At 40.3% G+C, this 24,720-nt stretch overlaps 1 protein-coding gene across 1 annotated transcript in view; it reads left to right on the top strand.

Annotated features, from left to right (window-relative positions):
- CRPPA (CDP-L-ribitol pyrophosphorylase A) overlaps nucleotides 1–6,413 on the top strand; it is a 104,538-nt gene extending 98,125 nt beyond the window's left edge. The window contains exon 10 of the mRNA XM_036378795.2: nucleotides 3,943–6,413. Coding sequence (XP_036234688.1) covers nucleotides 3,943–4,047 — 105 coding nt within the window. The 3' untranslated portion in view covers nucleotides 4,048–6,413. The remainder of the gene's footprint in view (nucleotides 1–3,942) is intronic.
- Nucleotides 6,414–24,720: the final 18,307 nt, after the last annotated feature.

The following is a 24,720-nucleotide window of genomic DNA, read 5'->3' as shown; positions in this document are numbered from 1 at the left end:
CTGGGTTGTTGTTGAGTCCTGTTATTTTATTTCTTTTTAATTTTCTTTAGAACAGCTTCTGGTGTTCAAATTATGTTGAAAATAACTGCTTACAGGCAGAGTGATGGCCTAAAATAAATAGAGTCCTAGCAGGATTTTGAAACAAGAAATACCTAAAATATAGTTTAGCTGTTTCATCAGTCATTGAACAATGTGTTACCTTTCAGTAGCTAAAATTTTTGCTAAAAAGTTATTTTCTGATTTTTTTTTGTTTGTTTGTTTTTTTTTTTTTTGTTGTTGTTGTTGTTTTTTTGTTGTTGGGGGTGGGTGGTTGTGATAATGACTAGAAATGATCAGCAAAAGTTTTAAGTTATGCCCAGGCAGTGACCATGAGATACTACGATAATGATTCTTATCATAAGAGTGAGTCTTGATTCTCAGAAAGATACAGGATAGACAGATTGAAATTCCTGGAGGAGTCCAGTTCATTGTGTTATTTACTACCTCCTTCCAGTGAAACTGTGGCTGTGAGAGTAAAGCAAGTTGAAGTCAGCACATACTTGATTTCTGTGACAATGATTTCTCCTGCACTCAGAGGCTGGCTCCTGGGCCCAGGTGCTGGACATTCTTCAGTGAATGGGTGACCCTGAGATCAGAATGTGACAATGTTACTGGGAAGGACCATTAGCACAAATCTGAAATTAATAACCCCTATGATAAATACTTTAGAGGACTGCCTTATTGAAATCCTCAGTATGTACTTCATGAGGTAGTTAAACCATCAACTGGAACTGTATTTAAAATAAGAATATCTTTTCTATTACATTTTTTTACATAGTTTTCCTAAATGAGATGACATATATTCCTTTAAAGAAAAACACTTATGGTTATTTCCAAAAAAACAGACTTAGAGTGACCAATCCTACACAGGGGCCAGTAGGTTTCCTGAAGAGTTATAATGATGGTATTAATAATCGGATTATTAGAAGTGAAGTAACTGTAAAGCTTGCAGTTCTAATTTGTGCTGCTTACTTACTATGTTTCTGGTTTTGAACCAATTTCAATTCAGCAATCAGTTTCAGTGTTTTTTAGACAACTTCTATATGCAGGTTTCTGTACACATTATTCTGCCACATTGCCTGCCTTCCAAATATTACTCATAATTCTTTGCATGTCTTTCCTTAAGAACATGGAAATTAGCACTAAAGCCTTAGATTTAGCTTTAGAAAAGGCTTTTTTCAGTCCAAAGGAATCTTAGGGTGTCACTTTCAATCTCTCCTGTGAAAGTTAAATTTCTTTCTCTTGCTTCCTTTTATGTTCAGAGACTTGAATAATTTATTACTGCAAAGGAATGTGTACTGAATCCAGTAACCAACAGAGGATGTGGAAAGATTTATTGGGAGAAACATTAAGAGCATTCTGGGCCAGGTGTATTTTATTTCTTTTTGTGAAATGGAAAAAAAAAATACTATACACTTCTAGCCAATTTCAGATATGGCTGGAAGCCCATTTGGAAGACAGTGTCTGTAATTGTGAAGTGCTTCTTGAGATAAACTGAACAAAAAGTGATGAAGGGCACAAGGAGCTTTGGCATTGCTGAATAGCAAGAGCTGTGTTGCTGGATTTTGAAAGCAGCTGCAGCATTTGCCATCTGAGTGGGTGTGCACATGTCTTCCGCTCTCCTTGTGCTTTATCCAGCACTGCATACCCACGGGAAATGAGGGACTGAGTGCCCTGCTGAACCAGAGCAGTGAATTCCGAGTTTGCCTTTGTACCCTTGGCCCATGACAAAAGGTTCTGAAGGAGCAGGATCTCAGCAGACTTGGTCTCCTTGGTTAACTGAAAAGGCGTCACTTGAGCAAGGCACACATCATGAACGCTTTTATTCTACCACAGTTTTTTAGAATTCTAATAAATAATTTTACTGCAGATTGGAATACATAACATGAATTTGTGAGGAGTGTAATCTTTTGCGAGGTTACAAATTGTAATTTACTTATTTGATATTTAGGACAAAATTTTAGGCAAATACAAAAATAATTTTTTCAGAAATGATAAAAAAATCAGTTATAAACTAGCTATTTCTAATTCAATCCAGTTACCTCTCTGGCATGTTTAATTTCATTTACATAAGTAAAAACAATAGTAAGAGCATTATCATAGAATCATAGAATAGTTTGGTTTGGAAGGGTCCTTGAAAGGTTAGTTGCCTCTTCAAACCCCCCTGCAGTAAGCAGGGACATCTTCAAGTAGATCAGGTGGCTCAGACCTCTGACCAACCTGACCTTGAATGTCTCAAGGGATGGGGCATCCACCACCTCTCTAAGAAAACTGTTCTATTGTTTTACCTGCCCATCATAAAAACTTTCTTCTATATATCTTGTCTGAATTGACTCTATTTTAGTTTAAACCATGCCCCTTGTCCTGTCACTACAGACCCTACTAAAAGGTCTGACCCCATCTTTCTTGTAGGCCCTCTTTAAGTGCTGAAAGGCTGCAATAAGGTCACCCCAGGGCCATCCCTTCTCCAAGCAGAACAACCCCAACCCTTTTTGGCTCTTCTTGAATAGAATGGGAGGTGCTCCAGCCCTCTCATCATTTTTTGTGGCTCTCCACTGGACCTGTTTCCTCACTGAGAATGTTCCAGGGACACATTTTCCTATTCAGTTTTTTCTTCTTCAACTGCAACTTCTTAGTCTCCAGTTCCCCTCTCTGCTAGCTGAATAGGCAGGTCCCTTCAGCAGTTGCCTTATTTATTAAAGAGCAAGTTTTGATACTGTGTTTTTGTATAAATTGTGGAAATTGTTTCTTCTTTGTCCGTTAGTCCAAATTTCTTAAGTGTTCTCTACAAATTCTTCCTGTGTGCAGCATCTTAGAAAAAGAGGTGAAAAGATGTGGAATCAAACTGCTCCATCCTCCTACCCAAGGCAGGAAGATCTATCTGTATCACATTTTACATGGATGTGAGTCTTATGTTAAGGACTCTCCTGATGAGTTTCCTTGATGTGTCCAATAATCTCTTCCATTGTATACTAGTCCTTATCTATTGCTTCCATCATGGAATAAATGGAATAAATAGATGGATAAAACCTATTGGTTTATCCATCATGGCTATGTAGAACAGCTCTTGATTTCTCTTTGTAGATTCCCCCTACCTCTAGAGTTTTGTAGACCTTTCTTTTTCTCTGTTGCTTCACAGAAATTGTTCTCTTCTATTTCTCACTCCAGGGATGTCTCCATGCCTGACTACACCTATTGCTATTTTCCCAGTGCACAAATGGAAATCTTACTGGTAGCAAGAGGCCAACCTTTTATAGTCCATACAATTAAGAAAACTTGGTAATTAGACAAAAGAATCTTTCAAATATGAGCTGGAGTGCTCAATTAGCAAAATAGAATCAATGTCTCATTTTTTTGCTGTTTCCTGCACTGATTTCTATAATTGCCTATCAAAACCAAACTAGTTTTGGAAGTTATTTGATACAAAAATCAGCCTAAACCATTGAAATCCCAGTGCTTAAATGCCTTTGTGAATTCAAGTAGTTGGTAGACTACAGATGGGACTCAGTAGGTGCCTAAAGTTGCAGGTCTTTAACTCTGCCAGTCGATTAAATCCTGTATTTTTTTCCATGTTTTCAACTCCAAAAATTTTACTGCCTTTTAGATTTTAAAATTCAGTTAGGAAGCCAGTGACAGAATCAAGTTTTTTGGTGGTCTCTCAGTAGATGGAATTCTAGCAGTTTTGCATCAAGGAGATTGGAGAAAACGGTTATTACCATGAAATTACGCTTCCTTAAAATAAAAAGTTTTAGAAGTTCTTCTTCTAATAAAGAGCTTTGCTTCTTCAGCAATCGTATGGTAATTTGGCATAATTGAAAATTGATTTTAAATATTTACTTTTTCCACTTTTGTAAATACATTGTTTTCCCCACTCCCTCATTTTTCCTTTTCTTTTTGTTCCAGGACCCTTTGCTGCTTCAGGAGACAGTAAATTCTGCTGCTGCTGTTATCATGGCATTGATAAAGGACAGAAACCCAGAGCTTATTGGCCAGCTGTTGGTAGCATAAGACCATAAATCATGTGTAGCTTTTGGAAATGTTAGTTTTCATCATCTGTTCACCAAAGGTCTTAAGTAATTTTATTCTTTGTTGAAAACTCTGGATTTATGGCATTTATTATTAAGATCATTTAATAGCATATTTTTGATATTTAAAATACAAGCCTAATATTATGTACAAAGTGTAAAAGGAAATACAAATAATTCTGAGATACACTGGGTATATACTGTGAGGAATGATACTGAAATGTTTTTCAAGATACTGATAATTTTAAAGGTGCACAGAGGACACCAAAGCATTCATGCAAAATGGTTTTTAAGTATATGTGTGTGTTGTACTCTAGGACTGCATGAATTAAGTTTTATTTCAGATAAAGCACAGCTCAACTTTATGTGAAATTATTTTAAAATTGCTGCTGTAATACCTCTTAGTGAATGTAGAGTTCCTTACAGAGTGTGGCTTTCCTGCCATAAAGAGGAATGCATATTGCAGGAAGTATTGGAAAGGTCAGGTACCTGTTCTCTGTGCAATGAAGGTAACCTCAAATCAGAGAAAAGATACACATGGGTACAAGGAGGTGCTAAGCCCCAGTTTTCCAGATGCAGTGTGCTCTGGCTGTAGCCTCCATGGTGCTGCACTTCTTCCAGTGCCCATGTGCCATCATTCAGAGCTCCTGTAGCTCCACTGAAATATGAAGAGTCTGTTAATTCATGCGTAAGAATACAATTCTCATCTCTTGCTGGTAAGCAGAGGTATGTAGTAAATAGCAGCAAGGAGAGCAAGCATTATGAACTCAAAGATACTCTGCAGTGATAGTCAAGTGCAGACCATTGGGACAGGAAGATGAAATGGTGAATGGTTATTATGTGGAGTGTCTCCAGGTATCACAACCACTAAGAGCAATACAAGCAGTGTCCCTGAAAACATGTGTCTTCCCTATGCATCAGACCCAGGATTTTATCTCTCCTGCAATTTATGAAGGGGCTAGGTTAGTGTCTTACATATTTGATATGGCTGGAATAAAGTCTTGGAGAAGTATCCCCACCAGAAGTGTCCAGTGAGTCACTGATTCAGTCTATCACTGTCACGTCAGCAAGTTTCCCTCTAAAAATAGCATCCCTCCCCTTACTCCCACCATGTTCCACTCCCTCTGGTGCTCAGACAAAACTTAGGATAACAAGCTCCCTGCTTGGTCCCTTTCCCTTCACATGACAATTTATATCTCTGGTTGAAATCCCTTTTAGAAGCTGATCTTGGTCCCAAACTTCCTTCATTCCAAAATAAAATAAAGAGTTGTCAGCTGATGGTTCTATATCCAAGGCATACATTTTCTTCCACACACAAGTCATGCAAAGATAACTAACAAAGTTCTTGTGCATCATCTGCTTTCTTCTTTGCTTCTTTCTTCTCTCTGCTTTGATTAATAATTTGTCCTTTTCTGACATTGTACAACATAAGCATTCATATTAGCTCTGTGTATGGCTATACAATAGGCATATTTTATTCATACATATATTCATGTCTGTTCATATGCAGAGCACACAAATAAATGAAGAACTAAAGAATTTATTACTGGTATTCATAATTTAACAGGGCAGCTCTCACAAATAAGTTTTCTGAATGTGCTTTTACATTAATAAATTTGATGAAGGAATTTGTCCCACAGGCTTTTAAAAGACATGATGAAAGATGTCTCTTTGACTGTATTTTGTTATTCTTGTTTGCTTGAAGACAAAAATGCAATCTGTGATGTGTTTTCCACAAATAATAAGAAGGTGAATTTATAAAACCCTTCATGTTTTCTATCCACTCTAATTTATACACTGTGATACTGCATTAACATTGGTTTGTGTGCAACATCATTTGCTTAAACAGAGCTTTTATTTTTTAGGGTTGTTTTATTTACCTCATTCTCCTAAGAAGATTTCAATCCAATATAAAATGATACCACAATGAAGTGCTGTAATAAAAAAAATATAATATAGTTGTTTAGTTGTTTATGGATTTATTTTTGAAAAGAGAACAGACAATGCACAAGAAAAAGTAAGTTTTGGGTCATCCAATATACTTAGTACTAATCCTAAATGGAAGCTAATAAGCTCTATTAATGTACTGTTAATCATTGCATTATGGCTTTTTAATCTTTAGCAATCTTTTAAAATAATCTACAAACACTGAGAAGTCCATTTTGCTGGAAGCAAATACACCAAGAACAGAACTACTAAAACAGATCACAAAATACTAAAACTGCAGTAAAAAAAAAAAGAAACGAGGCTGTGATTAATGCTATTGTGTATCCAAACCAAATTTAAATGGTTTTGGGGTGATTGTTAGTACTTACAATGGGAATAAAGATATAAAATGAAATTAAGAAACTGGCTGATTGTTTTTTGTCTGTGCATAGCTTCTCACAAATAGCAGTATACATGAGAAACTTGGCAGCCTTTTGTACACACATGCTGTTTTGAATTTAACTAGTGAATCAGTCACCACCCATATTGCTTTGAACATTTGGACAGAGATAACAGAAAGTAAATAGAAGCTCAGACTCTGCCAGCCTTGCTTACCTTACTCCTTAAGCACTCTAATTAGTATTCCTTGGGTAGTGTTCATCAGAAAAAAGAATGCAAAATGTGGCCCAAGAAATGCTTTTCAAAAGTGCAAAGTTTTTGCTTTTCAAAAATGCAAAGTTTTTGCTTTTCAAAAATGCAAAGTTGAGTGAATTAGATTTGTATACTGAAACTAACCCATTTCATGCAAAATCTGAAATCTGTATTACTTTGTCTTCAGTCAGTTAGGCAGAAGATTTTCTATTCAGTCTTTTTTTTAGCTTTTCAGACAACCTAGCTTGAAAAAAAAAAGGCTTGATGGTCCTCTGAAGAAGAAATAAATGAAAAGGATGGAAGATGGTGGCATTGTTGCATTATTAACAAAAACCCCAACACCCCAAAACTATACCAAAAAGCAAAGAGAAAGTGAGATGTTGCCTATTGTAATAAATGGCATAATAGAGTCAATTTTGATGGAGCTCATCTCAATAATTAATGTAGGCTGCAGAACAAAAATATTTTGGATCTCATGGAGCCTTTGGTGTATTCAGATTTGTATTTCTATGTGACACCAAAATCTCATCATCTCCACAGTGCTGTTCTATGTGCCATCCAAAGAGAAGCTTCCAAAGACATAAAGTTTCCAATCACTTGGCAATTTCTGGAGATACAGCAACTTCTCCTGTCTGTAGGTCATTCCACCAGAGAAGGGTCATACTTTGGTTGCTCTGTTCTCCCTGCCTCAGACACTTGCCACTCCTCACTGCTTTTTGTTTGGCTTTTCTTTCTGAAGACGAGCACATTCACTTTGAGACCTGCAAAAGTGGTTTTTTATTTTGTATCTCCTTCCTCTTTATCCATAACTTTGATCTGAAAAATTGTAGTTCATCTTATCAACCATCCCCCAATGTGCAGACAATCCCTTCATTGCTGTTGAGGGAGGTTTGGGAGTTCAAGAATAAGCTGATGCTAACAGTGTTCCTGTAGGCCAGAGTTTGCAGCAAGATTATTCCTGCCCAACTCAATTCAATTTGCACCTGATTTTGAATAATTTGTAAAGGCACACAGTTTGATGACTAATGCCCTGCTCTGAGTGCCTACAGTGAGATACTAAAGGCAGGGTGAAAATGGGTTCAAATCTTTGTGCCACAGTGCCCGCACTTTCAGCTTCAGACTGGTAATTTTTTATGACATCTGTCTCCCTCAGCCCATTTCCCAGCCCAATTGTTTACCAGAGTTCAGTCTTTCTTGTGCTTCTGGCAAGCACCAAGGAAAAGAAGCAGTCACTGACACTGCATTTTTTCCCAGTGTAGCTTGATTTTGATTGACAGGGCTGTAAAGCACTTGTTAAATATTCATTCTCCTTCATTATTTCTTCCAGAAATACTCAATTAGCTTAGAGATCTAAAAAACACAATTTCAGCACCTGTGCTGAGGAAACTGTCCCAACTGTGAAGATACTTTTTGTGATAAAGTCACTTCTCTTGCAAACACAAACCTGGGGAGCAAAGTGGCATTTCTTAATACATTTATTCTAAGGTTAATTAAAGTATATTTTCAATGTTTAGATTGAAATGGATCTTGTCCTTCATCCTGCACCTATTCCTGTCTCAGAAACTAAAATTATAATTCAGTAAAAATGCCACAACACTGAATTATATAACACAGTTACCAAGATAAATGAGAGTGCAAGAGACTTGGACAAGAAAAAAATGATGTGAATTTAAATAGCGTAGAGAAGAAGGAGGCAAGAGAGAATATCCCAGAGCTCCACCAGACGGCAAAACCTGCAGGGGAGACCCCTTGAATAGCACAATGGGCTAAGGGCTGCAGACAGGAATGCTCTCCAGGTTCAGTAGCACTTCAGATGGCAGCTCAACAAGGCATTTCTCTCTCCAGCAGCCATTTTAGATAACTCTCTCTCTTGGGTCGTTGTTTGTTGTTACTTCTGCATCTCTTTCATTACTCTGCCTCCTTTGTTTTTGTGCCTCAGACTGGTCACTTCAAATTTCATATTTATTTTTCATTTCAGCTGTTCCTGTTTTCTCCTGTGCTGTTTTCCCATCCTTTCCCCTACTTCTGCTGCTTATTCTTTCTCTCCGTATTTGTCACTCTTTTTCCATTCCTCCCAGCCCACCATGGTTGAAAGGGACGATCCCCCCCTCCCTTCCCTTGCGAGCCAGGCCGTGGTCTGGCATCAGAAACCCTTCCTTGCTCCTGGATCGAGAACTGAGGCATTTGGGCTTTGGCACCTCCGAGCCGCTCACAGCTGGGACTGAAAACAGATGTCACTTCCGCTGCCAGCTGCCGGCAGATGAGCAGCAGCTGCCCCAGGGGCCAGACCTCCTGCATGGCAGCTGCTGGGCTGACACTGAGAGCTGCCTGTTAGCCCGAGTCAGGCTGCAAGCAGAGCCATCCCACGGAGGGGGGATAATCCGCCCCAAGGCCAGACCCCCCTTCCCCTGCTTCAGTAGCCAAAGCAGGGTTTGTAAAGTCAGCGCCTAGTCAGGGAGCCAGATTTGCAAATCTATCAGAAGGGCAGCAACAACAAAAAGTGAAAGAAAAAAAAGCCAAATCCAGGTGTGGCTTACAGTCCTGGTGACTGGAAAAAGTGTGTTTTCACTTAGTAACCAGTGGTTTTGCCAGGAGTTGCTCGGAGACAAAAAGCAAGGAACCCCACGACTGCTGTGTTCAGCAGCTCCTTTCCACAGCAGAGACATGGCCTCACTGAAGCCCCACTGAAGTCAGAGGGACTGAAATTTCCTTGCAGTGCACTCAAGAATGCACAGCATCTCCTCCCTCCAGCCATCTTCAGCTAACTCACACATAACCGTGCTGGTTATGCTAGGGGCTTATTATTATCATCATCATCATTATTTTTATTGTGCTGCAGTTCTAAGTGTGTATTTATGCTGTGCTCAACTCCCTTGCCATTTGGTAGGGAACATTATGGTCTTCATTAATGCCCACTATGTTTTGGAATTCAGTTGTGACTCCAGCTTAAGCACCCACAGGCCTGTGGTACGTGGGGTTGTAAGGACACTTTTGAAGGGCAGTTCAGAATTTAAAGTCTCTCTTTGAGTACTCACTCTGAATCCAATGACAGCACAATAAGCCTAAAAGGATGACTTTGTGCAGGACTAGAAAAAGACTTGGCCTCTTTTGGACACTGTATTTTGTCCTTCTCTCCTGTATGCTAGCATTTAGGGCTGTGCTGCTGTGTAGAAATTCAGACAAGGAAGCTGAAAAACTGTTACCTGTCTGCAAACTAACCCTCAAAAAGCTCTCACCAGAGTCACCAGGTGGGATGCCTTTGTGGGAAAAGGTTCATTGTGATTCGTGCTGCAAAGGGATGTGCTGGAGGCATGTAGGGCTGCAGCAGTAGAATCACAGATTTGCCTAAACGGTGACTCAACTTCAGGGCAGTGTTTTCTTAACTTTGCAGTTGCAGCTCCTGCCTGTGTTGAGGGCAAGATGAGAATGTGTTACTTTAACACTGTCGTGCCCCTTCGGCAGACAAGGGCGTGTATCCATGGGTGAAATGCAGGAGGGTCAGGCGCTGCTGGATGTGGCTCCTCTCTTTGGCTGTCAGTGCAGTCTTTGTGAGCACCAAAGTAAGCCTGGTTGTGTGTTGTGACATGCAAACCTCTCTAAAAATGATAAATCTGAAAATGCTCAGAGGTGAACTGCATTCCAGACTGGTAGGTCAGGATAAGAAAAGGAAGGAAGGAAATGAGGTGCCTCTCACCCCTTATGGGAGTGGCTGCTTACAGCAGATCAAAGAAGTACTTTTATGATGGATATTTCAAGAAAAGCTGCAAAATGCCTTGAGTGCACAGCAGAAAATACACATTACTTCTCCTTGGTTGTTTGGTTTTTACTTAATCTTTAAAGCAACTGGCTTCACTGACTTTGGTCTTTAATCCTGCTAGAGATTGTGCACCTTTGTGTAGGCAGCTCCACAGCCTTGGAATGTGCAGGATTTGTCCAAAGCTTTGCAGCACCATGGTTACTTATGGTTTACTTACAGTATAAGAATGGTCATTACAGCGGCAGCAATGCACCCTCTGCTGGTGTCCATCAATATTTTATCCAAAATCTTCCCCAAGTTAACTATCAACAAATCCTGCTGATGGCAGAGGAAGGGCCAGTATTTTTCTCTCCATCTTCTCAGATTCCCTCCCAGCAGTGATAACCTAAGGTGTTGAGATGGGATGAAAAACTCTGGGCATGGTGTCGGCTACAAAGTGAAAAACAAAGATACAACTACCTTCAAGAGGAGGCTGGAAAACTCCCTTGGCATGTGGGCTAATGGAAAAATGGGGATTTATGCTAATCAGGGTGTGTGGGTGGAGGATGGCAAAGCATTTTTATTGTCTGGGATGGCTCCTGCCAACAGGTATCGGCCTCAGGCTGAATTTTTGGTAGTTGTTTTTGCAGACCTTTTTCATTCCTCTCAAAACACACACTGAGTAAGATTTGTTTCAGCTTTCCGGAAAACCCTAAATTACAGATGAAATGGGTATTTGAACGATTCTGTGTTCAAATTATGAATATTCAAGTGGTTTATTTGAATTCTATTTTGTACTTTAGTGAAAATCTCAGGTCTTTTCCTTTTTTTTTTTTTAATTTTTTATTTTTATAAATCTTAAGCCAGATTTGATAAAAACCTTAGAAACATCAGAAAAAACCTAGAAAATATTATCTGTACTGCACTGTGATAGATGTGGTTTATGACTCAAATGAGCATTAATGAATGGCTGGGCATGATGGCAGTAAGTGGGAAACAGATGAATGTAAGCACAGCCTACACTACCAATCTTGTATGCAAATTAAAAAAAACCCTGTTTTGAGTGTGAAGTAAAATGGGAAAGAAATCTCAGTAAGAAGAGAGATCCACTAGATTCAGTGAGGATAACAGAATGATTTCTAGCTCATGATTATCATAAAGAAATATCCTTTAGAATGAGTCTAATAATTTATGTTCTTTATTAGGTTTGTATTTTTCTGCAAGAAAGGATTCAGATGGATCCTCAGAGGATCAAAAATGCCATATTATAGAGATTTAGTGTGGAAAAAAATAAACATGAATAAAATTATGTTGCAGGTAATAATGCCTTGGAAGTAAAGCACTCTGCTCTTCAGTAGCTCTTTCATGCCCTCTGCAGTTAAAACTCTGTTTTGTGTCTATGCAAAGTCTGTTTTTCCTGGTTGCAAGAATTCAGTACCTAGGGTTAAGGAAAACTGTAAAACTGTAAACACTGTTGCAAATTGTTTTGGCTTGCCTGTAGGCTAGGTTGTGACTTATTATCCACTCATATTTTACAAGCATTACAGAAATGCAGATGATCCTGTGCTTTCACAGAAGTGCCTCTTACACAGCAAGAGCTGAGAGCACAGAAATAAGCAGAGGTGCCCTCCTATGTGAGATCTTTGCTCTACATGCAGGCCATCCATCTCAGTTCTGGAGTTTCATGCATATTTGCTGTCAGGTAGAAGTTATGTACAGATGACTGTATAAACTACTTAAAAGCTACTGTGAGTCTCATCATTACATGTGACTTTTTTTAGCATCGTTTTCAGAAAGTGTTGATCATATTTTTGCATAGAATTATCTGAAGTGATTCATCCTACCCAAAACAGTTATAAAAGCAGGTGAGAAAAAGTGTCTTATTTAAATTGATTGCACCTCCATTACATTCAACTAATTTCAAAGACATGTCTAACTTTTGGACATATGAAATTGTGAAATAGTGCACCATAGCCCTTCTACTTATATTTGAAGAGAAATGTGCATAAAAATTTCATTGGATGAAAGAAGAAATAGTTTCTACAGTGCCAAAGGTCAGTCCTGAATATCTAGAACAGGACTCTTGGGGAGGACAGAATAAGTATGATATAATTAGGTGAAAGAATGAATAACAATAACGATAGCAGTAATAATACTAATAATGATTAAAGGAATTAAAAGATGCAAAAGTCAGAAATGCTGAGAAGGTGATCTGCTATTTAAAACTTCAAAGACATCTTATTTTTCATAGCAATGACATTTTCAAGGGTGACTGCTGGTTACTGATTCTGGCATGGGCTTCCACTATATACTAGAACAGGTTCAAACAGGTATATTTTATATATATAATTGAAAAAAGGATAACTCCTGCAAGCTCTCTGGTCTATGGCTCTCACTGTCACTGCTGTGTTCATTAGTAGAAACAAAATTTGAACTCAGACACTTGTCTAAATAAAGTATCTCTGAAGAAACTAATGCATTGCTCTACACTGAATGCATTGCTTTGGGCTCCTGATCTTCACTGAGACATTAATGTGCCAGCCACTTTTACAACAGCTCTCCAAGAATTCCACAGCCTAAATTAACAATGCAAGGAGTGAGTCTGGGCACAGATGCTGTAAGGTTCTTGCTGTAAGGCCAAGAACCCAGGCACTGCTTCAGGAAACACAAATCCCCACAACGGTGAGGCCAATGCCAGATCACAGAGAACCCTTAGGCCCCCACTGTCTTGCTGCCCTCTTTTTTCCCCATTAAAGAAGAAAGTGAGAATGGTGCACATGGTTCCATGTTTCAATAAAGACCAAGGAATCTGGTTTCCTGGGCACTAGTCCTGCTCAGGGAAAATGAGAGCTGGCAGGTTGGTAAACTTCACTATGCTTCAGCCTCTCCCTCTATGCAATATGAATAATGGCTACTTCACAGCAGCATTTCTTACAGTGAATTCATATTTATGAAGTATTTTGCAAATTGAAAACCATAAATGCTTGAAGGAGCTGTCTTGTAAAATTTATTACTGCTGAGATGATACTCAAGTGCTGAAAACAACTCTGTGTATTAGGGAGCCCTTGATTAACCAGCTGAACAATGGAAACCTTGTTTTGCCTGCATTCATTTTTCAGTGGCTCTAGAGATAATAGGTGGTATTACTCATGTACCTGAAATACAGGCAAGGACCTTGGACTACAGAATTTGTCAGTGTATTGAATTTACTCAGCCATGTTTCTCATTTGACTCATTTGATGTTCTGGAGCAGATTTACAAATGCTCATCTCTGTTGATGAGCAACATGAATTGAGCTGAAATCCTTCTTGGACAGACATTTGACACTATGCTGTTAAGAACTGTGTTCTTTTGAAGCATTTAATTGAGGACTGGACTTTCAACTCGTGTGTGTGGCACTAGGGGAGCAGGGCTGGCCACACAGGTGTGTGTAACCCTGCCAGCCCAGGCTGTGCCACCACAGAGGTGGGGCGGGCTGGGGGACCTGAGGAGAGGGCTGGGGACAGGCAGCTCTTTGGCATTCATTTCCAGGTAGAGCCTTCTTCTTGATCCCTGAGCAGACTTTGCTGCAGGTGCCCTGCACCCCCAGCCCAATCTGGCTCCCAGCTCAGCCCCTTCCCATCCTAACAGGGCTGGGGATGGTGGCTGAGCTCAGGACCATGTTCCCCCCCAGGGACTGTCAGCAGGAAACATCCCAACATCCCCAAACCCTCCTCACTGCTGACTGCTCTCTGCTTAGGGCTAAAGCTGACATTTTGTAGGATGAGGAGGAGACAACACTTAAGAATATTCCACCTGAATGAATTTTGGGAAGAAAACATGTTGTCTACAAAGTTGAAGTGATCTTTGGAACCAAACTGGAATAATTCAGGGGTTTTAGCTCATTTAAAACCTACAGGCTTCAATCAGTTCACCAAAGTCATGGCCTAGCATTTCTGTATTTCTATTCTGGCTTCAGAGGAGAGCAGATCAGGCTCTCGTCCCCATCTTGCAGCTGTCCTCAGCCAAGTGCCAGAGGGACAACCATCTTCCCCTTCTCCTTCTCCTTCTCCTTCTCCTTCTCCTTCTCCTTCTTCTTTCTTCTTCTTCTTCTTCTTTCTTCTTCTTCCTCTCCTTTGGCACTGAAGCAAGCTGCATGCACAGGGAGGAAGTTGGACAACTCTGGAGTGTTTGTGAAAGATGTTCAGCCAGGAAGACTACTCCATTGGCAAGATGTGGCATTAAACAGCAGAATATTCCTCCCATGGGGCAATGCACTATTATAGGGAAATGCAGTTTAATACAAAAAAACCCAAACAAAGCAAAGCATTTGGAGCAAGCTGCACTTGGATGCCAAACTGTTTTACTTTGATTGAAAATACTCAGATAAATGTTTCAAAATTTCTTTTTTCTCTCACTACTCACAACAAAATAAAAAAGAAAATCCCATTTTCTAGCCTTTCTATAGGTTGAAGATAGTCAAATGTCAGACTTCACGGAGGGACAAAAAAAATAATCTGTGCCCCTCAGCTTTGCCACAGCGCGGTGGTGAGAGAGATGATGTACAGGCGTGTTGAGGCAGCAGTGCAGGAGGAGGGGGCTGTACCAGAAAGGGAGGGATGTAGAAAACAGCATCTCTGGAAGCACCTGAGAGCCACAAAGAAATGGGCTGAAACCCTAGACTAATGAGCAAGAGGAGAGAAAGTAAGCGATGATGAGGTTAAGGCTGCTCCTGCGACAGACGTACAGCATTTCAGCGGGCAGCCCGCGGTGCCCGCGGCGGTGCGGGGTGGGCTGGGTGGCTGCCGGGGTCGGGGCCAGCCCCCGAAGCAGAGCGGGAGCGGCGGGACTCGCCCTGCAGGGGGAGTCGAACACCAGGAATGGGAGCGGCGGGAGCGGCCGCGAATCCCGGGGCTCCCGGGGCGCTCCGAGCCCGGCGCTGAGCGCGGCTCCGCAGCCAGCGAGCGCCTTGCCTTGGCAGCTTAACCCTGGCGGCTGTGACTGAGGTGCTCTGTGTGATGAAGCACATAATGTGATAAAGTGATAAAGGTTGGTCGGTGGGTTTAGCGAATGCAAAGCACTTTATGATATTATAAAGGTGGATGAGTTATTCAGCTCTTTAGGATACGATGAGGAGGATGTGCGTGTGCCGGGGAAAGGGCGACCTCCTGGCATGCACCAAGGTTCAGGTCGTGGGTTTCCAGCTAACGAAGGACAGCCTAAAGTCTCTGCCCTCTGATGTAGTCAGTCAGACCCAGACTCACAGGTACCTCCATCAAACTTAAGCTGTATTAAAACCTAAAGTTTAGAAGAAGAAAGTATATTGTTCGGCAAATCCTACACAGAATTTTTTAAAATTACATTTGTGGTAATTCATTATCTTAAAAATAATGTCATTCAGTCACATATTAATGGCTCAGGATAGAATCAGCAAAGGCTGAAGAGAAATATCTGTTCCATACCCAAGTACTTATTCTCTGGCTCTCACTTGCCCTCTTTCTTTAGGATGGTGTGTGCAGGAGGTGTGGGCCCTTCCCAAGTGGGTCCAGAGCAGTTTTGTGAACGACAACCTAGAGCCAAGGGAGCTGCACCTGGTATGTAGTTTGGGGAAACAATTACCAGCTCCTCAACAACTGCCAGAGGCAGGCAGGGTTTGAGGGAGCTGCAATAGCTGCCTGTGATCTCTGTCTGGCAGACACTGAAAGCACGCGCACATGCACAAAGGCACGTTCAGAATTGCACCTGCACACGAGCTGATTTACAGCTCCAGTGTTTCAGCCAGGGCCAGTCAGTGCTATTCTCAGTTGTCATCAATCTCTTTATTCTTTTGCACTGTTGGTTGCATCCACTTATTTTAGGCACTAGTGCTAGAGGTGTAGTTAGTAAGTGCCTCACCCCAGCTCAGAGAAGATTCATAGCTCCAAGTTGATTGGACCCCTTTGCTCAATGTCAAAATTGTTTAAAGACCCCTTACTTGTAAGATGTTTGAATATCCTGTACATACCAGATCTTACATACTTTATCCAACTTAAGTGCTGACTGCTATCAGTGCAATATACTTAGACAATATTCTAGCTGTATCAGCTTGCTGTATTCTTGATCTTTCTCATTAGATTAAATACAAGTGCTAATATATGACAGATTCCCTGTCTCTATCTGTGAGCACATCACACTTTTCAGACAGAATTTTTTCAGATTTCACATATTTTATCCAGTCAGGTCTTTCCAATTCTCATCTATTTGAGACAGAGATTGAAGTTTTCCACTAGTTACTGTTAACATTTGCCTAAACAAGCACACAATAAAATTTAATTTTCAGTGGCTCATATGTAATATTTTGCGTGCAAAGATCCCCAAGTACTTGATTAACATCCATCAGAGGTGACAGCAAGCAATGTGTAATAGCCAGGGAGAGCTGCTCCCATTTTGCTGAGACACACAAGTTCTGAGTCTCGATTTACCCGTAGCCTTGACAGTGAGATAGGGCAATTACACTTCTTGACAGCAGCACACTACCAAGAATTGCTGCTGCCTCTGCCCTCACCTTTCCTTAAAATGTGACCCTTCCCCATAATAGTTCATTGGCTGTTTCTATGCAAGACTTTGACAATCCAGCTGTTTTAAAAGATTTAGCTAGGTGTTGCATAAGAAACTAACACAACTAATTTTGGTTTGCAGGTACTCCAACTAAAATCCATAGTGTCCACATTGAAGATCAGGAGCTTGCTCCAGATAGAACTGTAAAGCAGCATGTGGTTTAACTATCTCTTTCTGTATGCTACTCATAGAAAGAGAAAACAGCTGTTGAAATTGCAACTCTTCCTTGTACCTTCAGTCACGGACAGCCCAGGGAAGCTCCAGTTTTGGCCACCTGGAATCAAGTAAACAAATTGTTCATGGAGTGCCACTGGTCTCCACGCTGATACAAGGACATATTGAAAGCAACTGAGGAATCTCAGCTGTCTGTGTGAAAGCCCAAAAAGGGTATCATTTAATGCAATGGTTGCATAAATGAGAAAAATAAATGGAAGCAGGAAAAAAACATGCCTAGATATCCCCCACAATATCCTAGTGGTCCAGCCATACTTTATAAGGTGCTGCTTCTGAACATTGTAAACATTATCCCCCCCAAAAATCAGCTTCCTGTGCATTGTACTGGGCTTGCACTCATAAGCACTGCCTTCTGCAAAGCTTACTAGCTCACCTGCAACACAGGTCTGGCATGACTGTGTTAATTTGATTCTTCTATTAGCCTGGCTGCTGTTACTTGTGATTCCTCTGCAATATATTCCTTTTCATAGTGTAGAAAGAGAAGGAGCAGATGACAACAAACAGCTTGTTGCACAATCCTGAAAAGTCTCAGGAGAGTCCTTGTAGGGATGTAACTTGGAAGGGCATTGATACAGTGAATAGCTGTGGGCTTTCTTCTCAGGAAAAAAGGTTCAATCCATTCCTTATAAATATACAAAACAGTTTGAGAGAAGTATTGATTTCTGACCAATTTCTCCTCTTTGGAGCAATCCAAACTCCTTAAATGTTGGCCAGTTCCTCAGAGATAACAAGAGCAGAAGTTTGAAGTTTTGACAAATTGTCCAAGGTACTTTAGCAGATTTCTCTTGAGGAACGGAGACCAAGAAACTATACAGCTCAGTAGTCACCAGACAAAACATTGCACTCTTATTTTTTGGGGTGGAACAGGATTTAAGTCACAGGTACAACCTATGGTAATCTCCAAGCAAGTTACCATAAAGACAATTCTTAAGGTAAAGTCTCATGCATTGTTTTGGTTGTCTTGCCACACTGTAGAGATTTCTATCTTTTAGTGATCTGTCTGCAGTTCAGGGGTAGAAACCAAAGCAGCTTCAGGCAGGGGCAGAACTGGGAGCCCACTGCCAGCACTTCCCACTGCACACACTTCTCAGAATGGTCAAGGACTTCTGGCACCTCCTGGTCAGACTCCTTTCCTGAATCTCAGCCTCAGCCACGTGTCCTGCTGGACAGGCTCCCTTCTGCTACACCAGCTGCAGAGCTTCTCTTCCCTTCATAGGCTGCTATTTTCAGCCTCAAATCCAGCATCTCAGTGCCATAATATCATGAGCTTCACGTGTGCTTTTCCAGTGGAAGGCCTCTTTCCTACTTTGAATTACTTTTTTCTGGTCTTTGATCTGAAAAAAATTCATCAATCTTGGTTTCCACAGGAGACCAGAAATCTCTTATATCCCTCTTCTGTTTTCTAGAAATATACTATCTACACCCTTTCTTTTTTTCCTCTCCTGCTCTATAATATCAGAGACAAAGCTTTTATTCTCATTTTTTATACTATCTTCTTCCTCCTGGTACAGCCACTAACTTTACCAACTGCACATGGAAAGGGCCCTCCAGTACATGGTGCTCTGAAACTCTGTGCTGCTCTACTGTCAACAGAAGCCTGTTCTGATGTTGTTTACAGAGAGATCAACAGGTGCTGTTATAATTCAGAAATACTCAGCTTTAGAGCCAAATCTTCGTGGAAAAAAAGTTGCTCAAAAGTTGCCTATATTTTATATATATATATATATATATATATATATATATATATATATATATATATATAATATGTACTTATATCTATCTATAAATAAAATCTATAATCTAGATATAAAAAGTGTCTGGATGGAAATATATGCATATATTTATTTGTTTGCATTTTAATGTCCATAGGCCTAGGAGAAACACATGTAAACAATATGCAGTTTGGGGAACAAGAATAGAACCTGTCAATATTTAGGTGTTAATGTTTAAAACCAGACTGCAGGTAAGTAATAAAAGACCTTCATCAGACGTGTTCGCAAATATACTGATAACCTAAGTCTGATGAAGCCAGATGTCAAACATGAAAGAGCAGGCAGGAAGCTTCAGGAGGCTGAGAGCAAACGTGAAGAGAAGGATCTGAAAGGCCATGAAGAGTGAACTATGTTGAAAATGAGATGGTTAACCCTGAGTTACACTGAATAAGCTCGAGTTTCTTATTTGAATGCATTGTGGGTGGACCTACACAAAATGTTTACTCTCAAGACTTGGCAGACTGTTATCTTTCACCTAAGAACAACTTGCTGAGGCATTTAAAAACAGTACTGAACATTGAGGAGACAAAGTTGGCAAACATTTTCCCCCAGTAGTAGGTTTTTTTTTTCTCTCACTAGTCCCTAACTCTGTCATAGTGTTTGCAAAATGAAGAGGTGTGTGGTGTGGTATGGCACAGTACTCTATTATGGAGTCTTTTTTAAAGTTTTATGAGATCTAGAAAGCAGTATGCCAGGTACAGTAGTGGACAGCTGCATGGCTCTGAAGAGCTCTGCCTCTGAACCCCAACATGTGCTAAAAAAGCATATTTATCATATACGACACTATGTCTTCCTCTATTTTCCTTTCTATTCATTTATAAAATGACAAATATTTCAATTATATTAAATACATTCTAGCAGAACTGCAAAGCATAGGACAGTTTGACTTCACAAAGCTTTATTTGCTTGATTAGGGGCTTTCTACTGTACCTATATGAGGGACTCAATCCAAAACCCCACCTAAGCCAGTGGGAACACTTTCCAGGTTTTTAAAGGGTAGCAGAGCAGTTCACAAGGTAGTTGAGATGATTAGCCTCAAAGTCAATGTTCTTGTGCAGACAAATTTTGATTTTCAGGTCTACTGTCTTACAACGAGGAAAAGTCACTTAGGACAAGGTGCTTCGCTCAGCTGATAAAGTTTCAAAGAAGGAATCCTTTCTGTTTAAGCTGACTCTGTATTTTTCATGCACACTTCCAGATGAATCTTTGCCCCTGTCTTCCCCACAGGTTTAGTTAGCAGGAGGTACTGCAGACCCTGTTAGCACACGTGGTGCGACCCCAGCCTCCTGTGGCAGCAGCCACATTGCTGCCATGCTGTGCTGTGGTCACTACAAGGAAAATGCACTCCTGGGAGATTTTAGCTTAAGGGGAACAGAGGGGAAGGCTGTGCACAAATGGGGACACAGAAAGGCAGGAAGAAAACAAGAAAATATTGAAAACCTCTAAGTGAACTTACAGAAACTTCAGAACGGGTTAAATGGTTCTGATGGTTTGAATGGTGGCTCTGAAATCTAGTTCATTCACCTCCTTGGTAGTTATTATGCTGTCACTATGATTTAGATAATGAGTGAATATCTTTTTTTCAGCATTTGTCTTAATGGTCTTGTACCATTTCAACTAGCTATTTGCTAAACCCTCTTTTTTGTATGTAATTGATAAAGATAGGGTCTTCATGTGAAACTATTGGAGAGCTCTTTATGTTACTTAAATAGCTTTATATTACTTAAACAGTGTCATTTTGCAAGTATGATTTCCTTAGATTCACCCTGCCATATTCTAAATCTAATCTGAGGTCTGGATGAAAACATTTAAGCCCCCTCCCCAGCTATCTCCCACTGCCAAACTGGCCAACCTTCATCTGGTTTTAGGAGTTCAACTTTTTCACATACCACTGATTAATCCTAGTGATTAGTTAATAAAAGCTCCACTCATTGCTTTCTTTTCTACCTTATGTCTATTCACTCATTAATATCAGAAATAGTCTAATGGAATGATCTGTCCCAGACTACTCATTGAAGAAAGCTGGTTCATTGACTCCAGAACACGGAACGCCAAACGCCTTGCATTTCTCAAAATCTGAGCAGCAGAAAGTCAAGGTGGAAAAGTCACTGGCTTCACAAGTTTGTGCATCAGAGCTTACTCCTAGCTGTCTGGGAACCCTCCTAGCCCTTGGTTCTGCTTTTTGTCCACAGTGCTTGGGGGCAAAGAGCCTGAAAGTGTTTGGTTCAGACCAAGCCTTCCATGGGACTAGAAGCTGGTTGGGTCAGGAATTCTCACCAGGTCACAGGTTCTTGCAATGAAGCCCAGAAAGTACCAGTTAAACATGAGCTTTTCCCTGGAATACCTGGTCTGAGACCTGATGAGCCAGTACAGCTATTAGTGAAAGTGATGCTTTTCTCAGTTTTGTAGTTGTTAAAATAACAATTTAAGCCAAAGGAGAAACTTCTTTAAGGTACACCCTCTCTGTAATTCTTTCTAATGCAATTTTTTATAATATCTGACTCAAGAGAAATTTGAAAAGTAATCATTTGTATTTGAGCTGGATCCAAGTTCTTGAAAAGTCTTGCAAAGGCAGAATCCTGGATTTTGGCCATTTCTTTCTGGGTGGTAAGCAATGATCAAATTAATGATTTCAAATTAGTTAAAAATCATCTTGAACCAAAACCAGCAAAATTACAAGCAGATGGATAAACAAGGACAATGGGAATTCACAATTTAACTGGCAGCTAGTTATTTTAAAACACCTCTGGTAAAGGGAAAACAAACCAAAAGATTTTTAGGCTGTATTCAGTGGGGCAGTGTGATTACATTAGCTAGAGGCTGTGAGATCCACCCCACCAGTGACACCACTGCAGGCACTCAGTTGCCCAATATCTTTCAGGACAATCACAGAAACAAAACCCTGTCCAGTGGTAACTGCAAAGGGGAGTCTTGAAAATAATTTCAGAACTTTGTGATTTGTGCTTTTTTACAAAGAAAATTGTGTCTGACACAAAAAAACCCCCAAACCCACAACCCTGTCTCAAAAAGTGGTAGACTCTGCCTCTCCTTAAAATAATGTCCCACTGGTGAGAGTTGTCCAGGCCTATGGATGGGCAGCTGAGACATTCCCAGAGTGTTCCCAGGAACTGAGGCCAATGAGTACAGGGCAGACAGCTCTGCTCTAGTAAACACTCTTATCCTTCACAACCATGTGTCTGCTTACAAATTGTCTTTTGGGAATGGTTGTGGAAATCCCCTGCTTCTGATTTGTGCCTGGGAGTGGTTTGAAGAGTAGTTGGCAGCAGCCTTGAGGCTACTAGGGATGTCTAACTCTTTAACACCATAGATGATCATAATTCAATGCCCAGGACAGTTCCCAGGCCCTGTTTATTTCACAAGGATACATGTGAACTGAGAAGAAAATGAAAATGAAATATTTGGTTTGTTGAGTATAGAACTGTCATGTTCTACAGGACATCTGTTACAGAGATGGATTAAACCAACGTGATACTATTGCCTGGTGCAGAACTAACTACTAAACTCACAGAAGAATCCTTTCAGTAGCATTGGTATTACTTCAGAAAATCACCTTGTATCCAGCACTTTGCAGTTGCAATCTTAATTTTGCCAGCATCAGCGAAGAGCCAAATTAATCTGCAGCAGACTCTAATGTGACCTAAGGACCAATTGAGTTTGGTTTTATCAGTGATCATGGCCCAAACTGGGAAGCATCTGTTAATTTCTTGTCTTACTTTGTACATCTGTTATCAGTCCCTGGTGTTTTTGGAAGCTGGATTTCCTTGCACACATACCAAAATGCTCACTTCAATCTCCTTCATACAGTTTACTACGAAGCCCTTGATTAATGCAGAAAGGGCCAAACCTGAAGAGGGACGATCAGCCCAGACTGCTGCTGGTTTCCACCAGCTGAAAACAAAGCTTTTAGACAATTCAGAGGAAGTCAAAGCCTACAACACCTATTTTAAAGATTATCTGTCAGTGTCAGTGACAGAAACATACATTCACCTCCACAACCATCATCTGTAATTTTGTCTGGATGGGTGAAAGGGAGTGAATACAATGGCTTCACCTCTTCTAATTCTTAATGATCCTGCCTTCCCCCAGCCAGCCTACACAGAGATGTTTGCAGCCATCAAATGCACAGACTGCCAGACCTAGGTGTGTTGGACTGTGCCTCCAGGGATCTTAACCAGATGGAATTTTAGGAGAGGACACAGTTCATTTCAGAGCAATCCGAACGAGCAGCTTTCTTTTCTTTATTACACCATTGCATTTGGCAGCAATCCACCAGAGGCAGATTCTCTGCTCTCTAAGGAATGATCTGCCCACTCTGTCCATTTAACAGGACGTTCAGCTCAGAAAACCCAGTCGCTGATCACACATGTGGAGCAGATGTGCGAGCATGCGTAGCAAAATAAAAAATAAAAAATCCCAGCAGTGTACTGGGAGAAATGTAGCGTAACTACTGAAAAACAGTGACACAAAGGCTCTGATTCTGAAACAGTGGTTATTGTTGTTGTAAGGAGGATTTTTCTTATTACTCTTTCTTAGGGAGGAAAAAAAAGCGTAATAAATCCTTTATTATTTTTCTCTTTGGAGGTCAGGGAGGATTATTCATGTTATACTAATGTGGCTTCTTTGTTCGATTTCACAGACTTCTCCTTACAGAGATATGATTCTAACTATTTTGACCAGACTGTCTTGGGGCCCTACCTCTCAGGAACTGAGTGCTGGAAGACTTCCACTGGAAAAAAAAACACAGCCTTTTAAAAGAGAGGATATCAGAAGTATACATCTTTTATCCATGCCCCACACACTTGCATATAAAGGGAGAGCACCAGCTGTTTTTCTCATGGTGAATAAGGGTTACTTGGGGAAATCTGACTTCCTGTTTTTACATGGACAGCTACATTGTTGCATGGCCAGTTAATTTTGGTTAGGTCAATAGAGCAAGTTTAATTATTGGAACCTACATTATTCACTCAACCTTCACACTGTACAGAAGAAAGAGGGATTTCTAGGAGCTCCAAACTGCACAGAAGCTGAAAAGCTCCTCTTAATTGCATGGCCCCTGCTCAAACATATAAATCCTTTTTTTTTCTTTTTTCTTTTTTTTTTTTTTTTTTTTTGGTGTGGGGACAGCAGGGAAGATGTGATTTGCTGAATAGTGCAATTTGGGAGTGCAGACAAAATTTCTATCATAGTTAAAACTATACTGAATGAAAATCTTATAGAGATTTAGATTTTTATACATCTATATATAAGCTATATATATATATAATCCAAACCACCACAAACTGCCAAATTAACATATTTAAAACTTTGGGAAAAGCATAACTACTCCTACAGATGTGGTGGGAAAATTGTCCATTTAAAACAACAAAAGCTTGCCCAGTGTCAAATTCAGAGAGCAATCCCATTCAGCTGCTGGAGGTTCTATGAGCGCACAGCTCTCGAGTTGTGGCTCTCATAACCAGGACCACTGGTGATGGTGGAATGAAATAGTAACTAATCCCAGGTACAATCCCCTAAGAAACCAGCAGTATTTCTGTCACTCTAGGATGTTCATTTCTTATTTACTTTAACTGGAATGCTTAGGGATTTTTTTTATTTAGTTCAGTCACTGGCTAAGCCCCTTCCTCCATTTCATATGGTGTTACAAGCTATGGTGGATTTCTAAATCTTGGTCTTGGTTAATGCATCAAAGGACATATGGGCTGATTTCCTTCAGTTTCTCATAATATACATGTAGCCAGCT

Source organism: Molothrus ater, chromosome 1 (assembly GCF_012460135.2).
Source record: "Molothrus ater isolate BHLD 08-10-18 breed brown headed cowbird chromosome 1, BPBGC_Mater_1.1, whole genome shotgun sequence".
Taxonomy (NCBI): domain Eukaryota; kingdom Metazoa; phylum Chordata; class Aves; order Passeriformes; family Icteridae; genus Molothrus; species Molothrus ater.
This window is presented reverse-complemented; position numbering and strand designations above follow the sequence as displayed.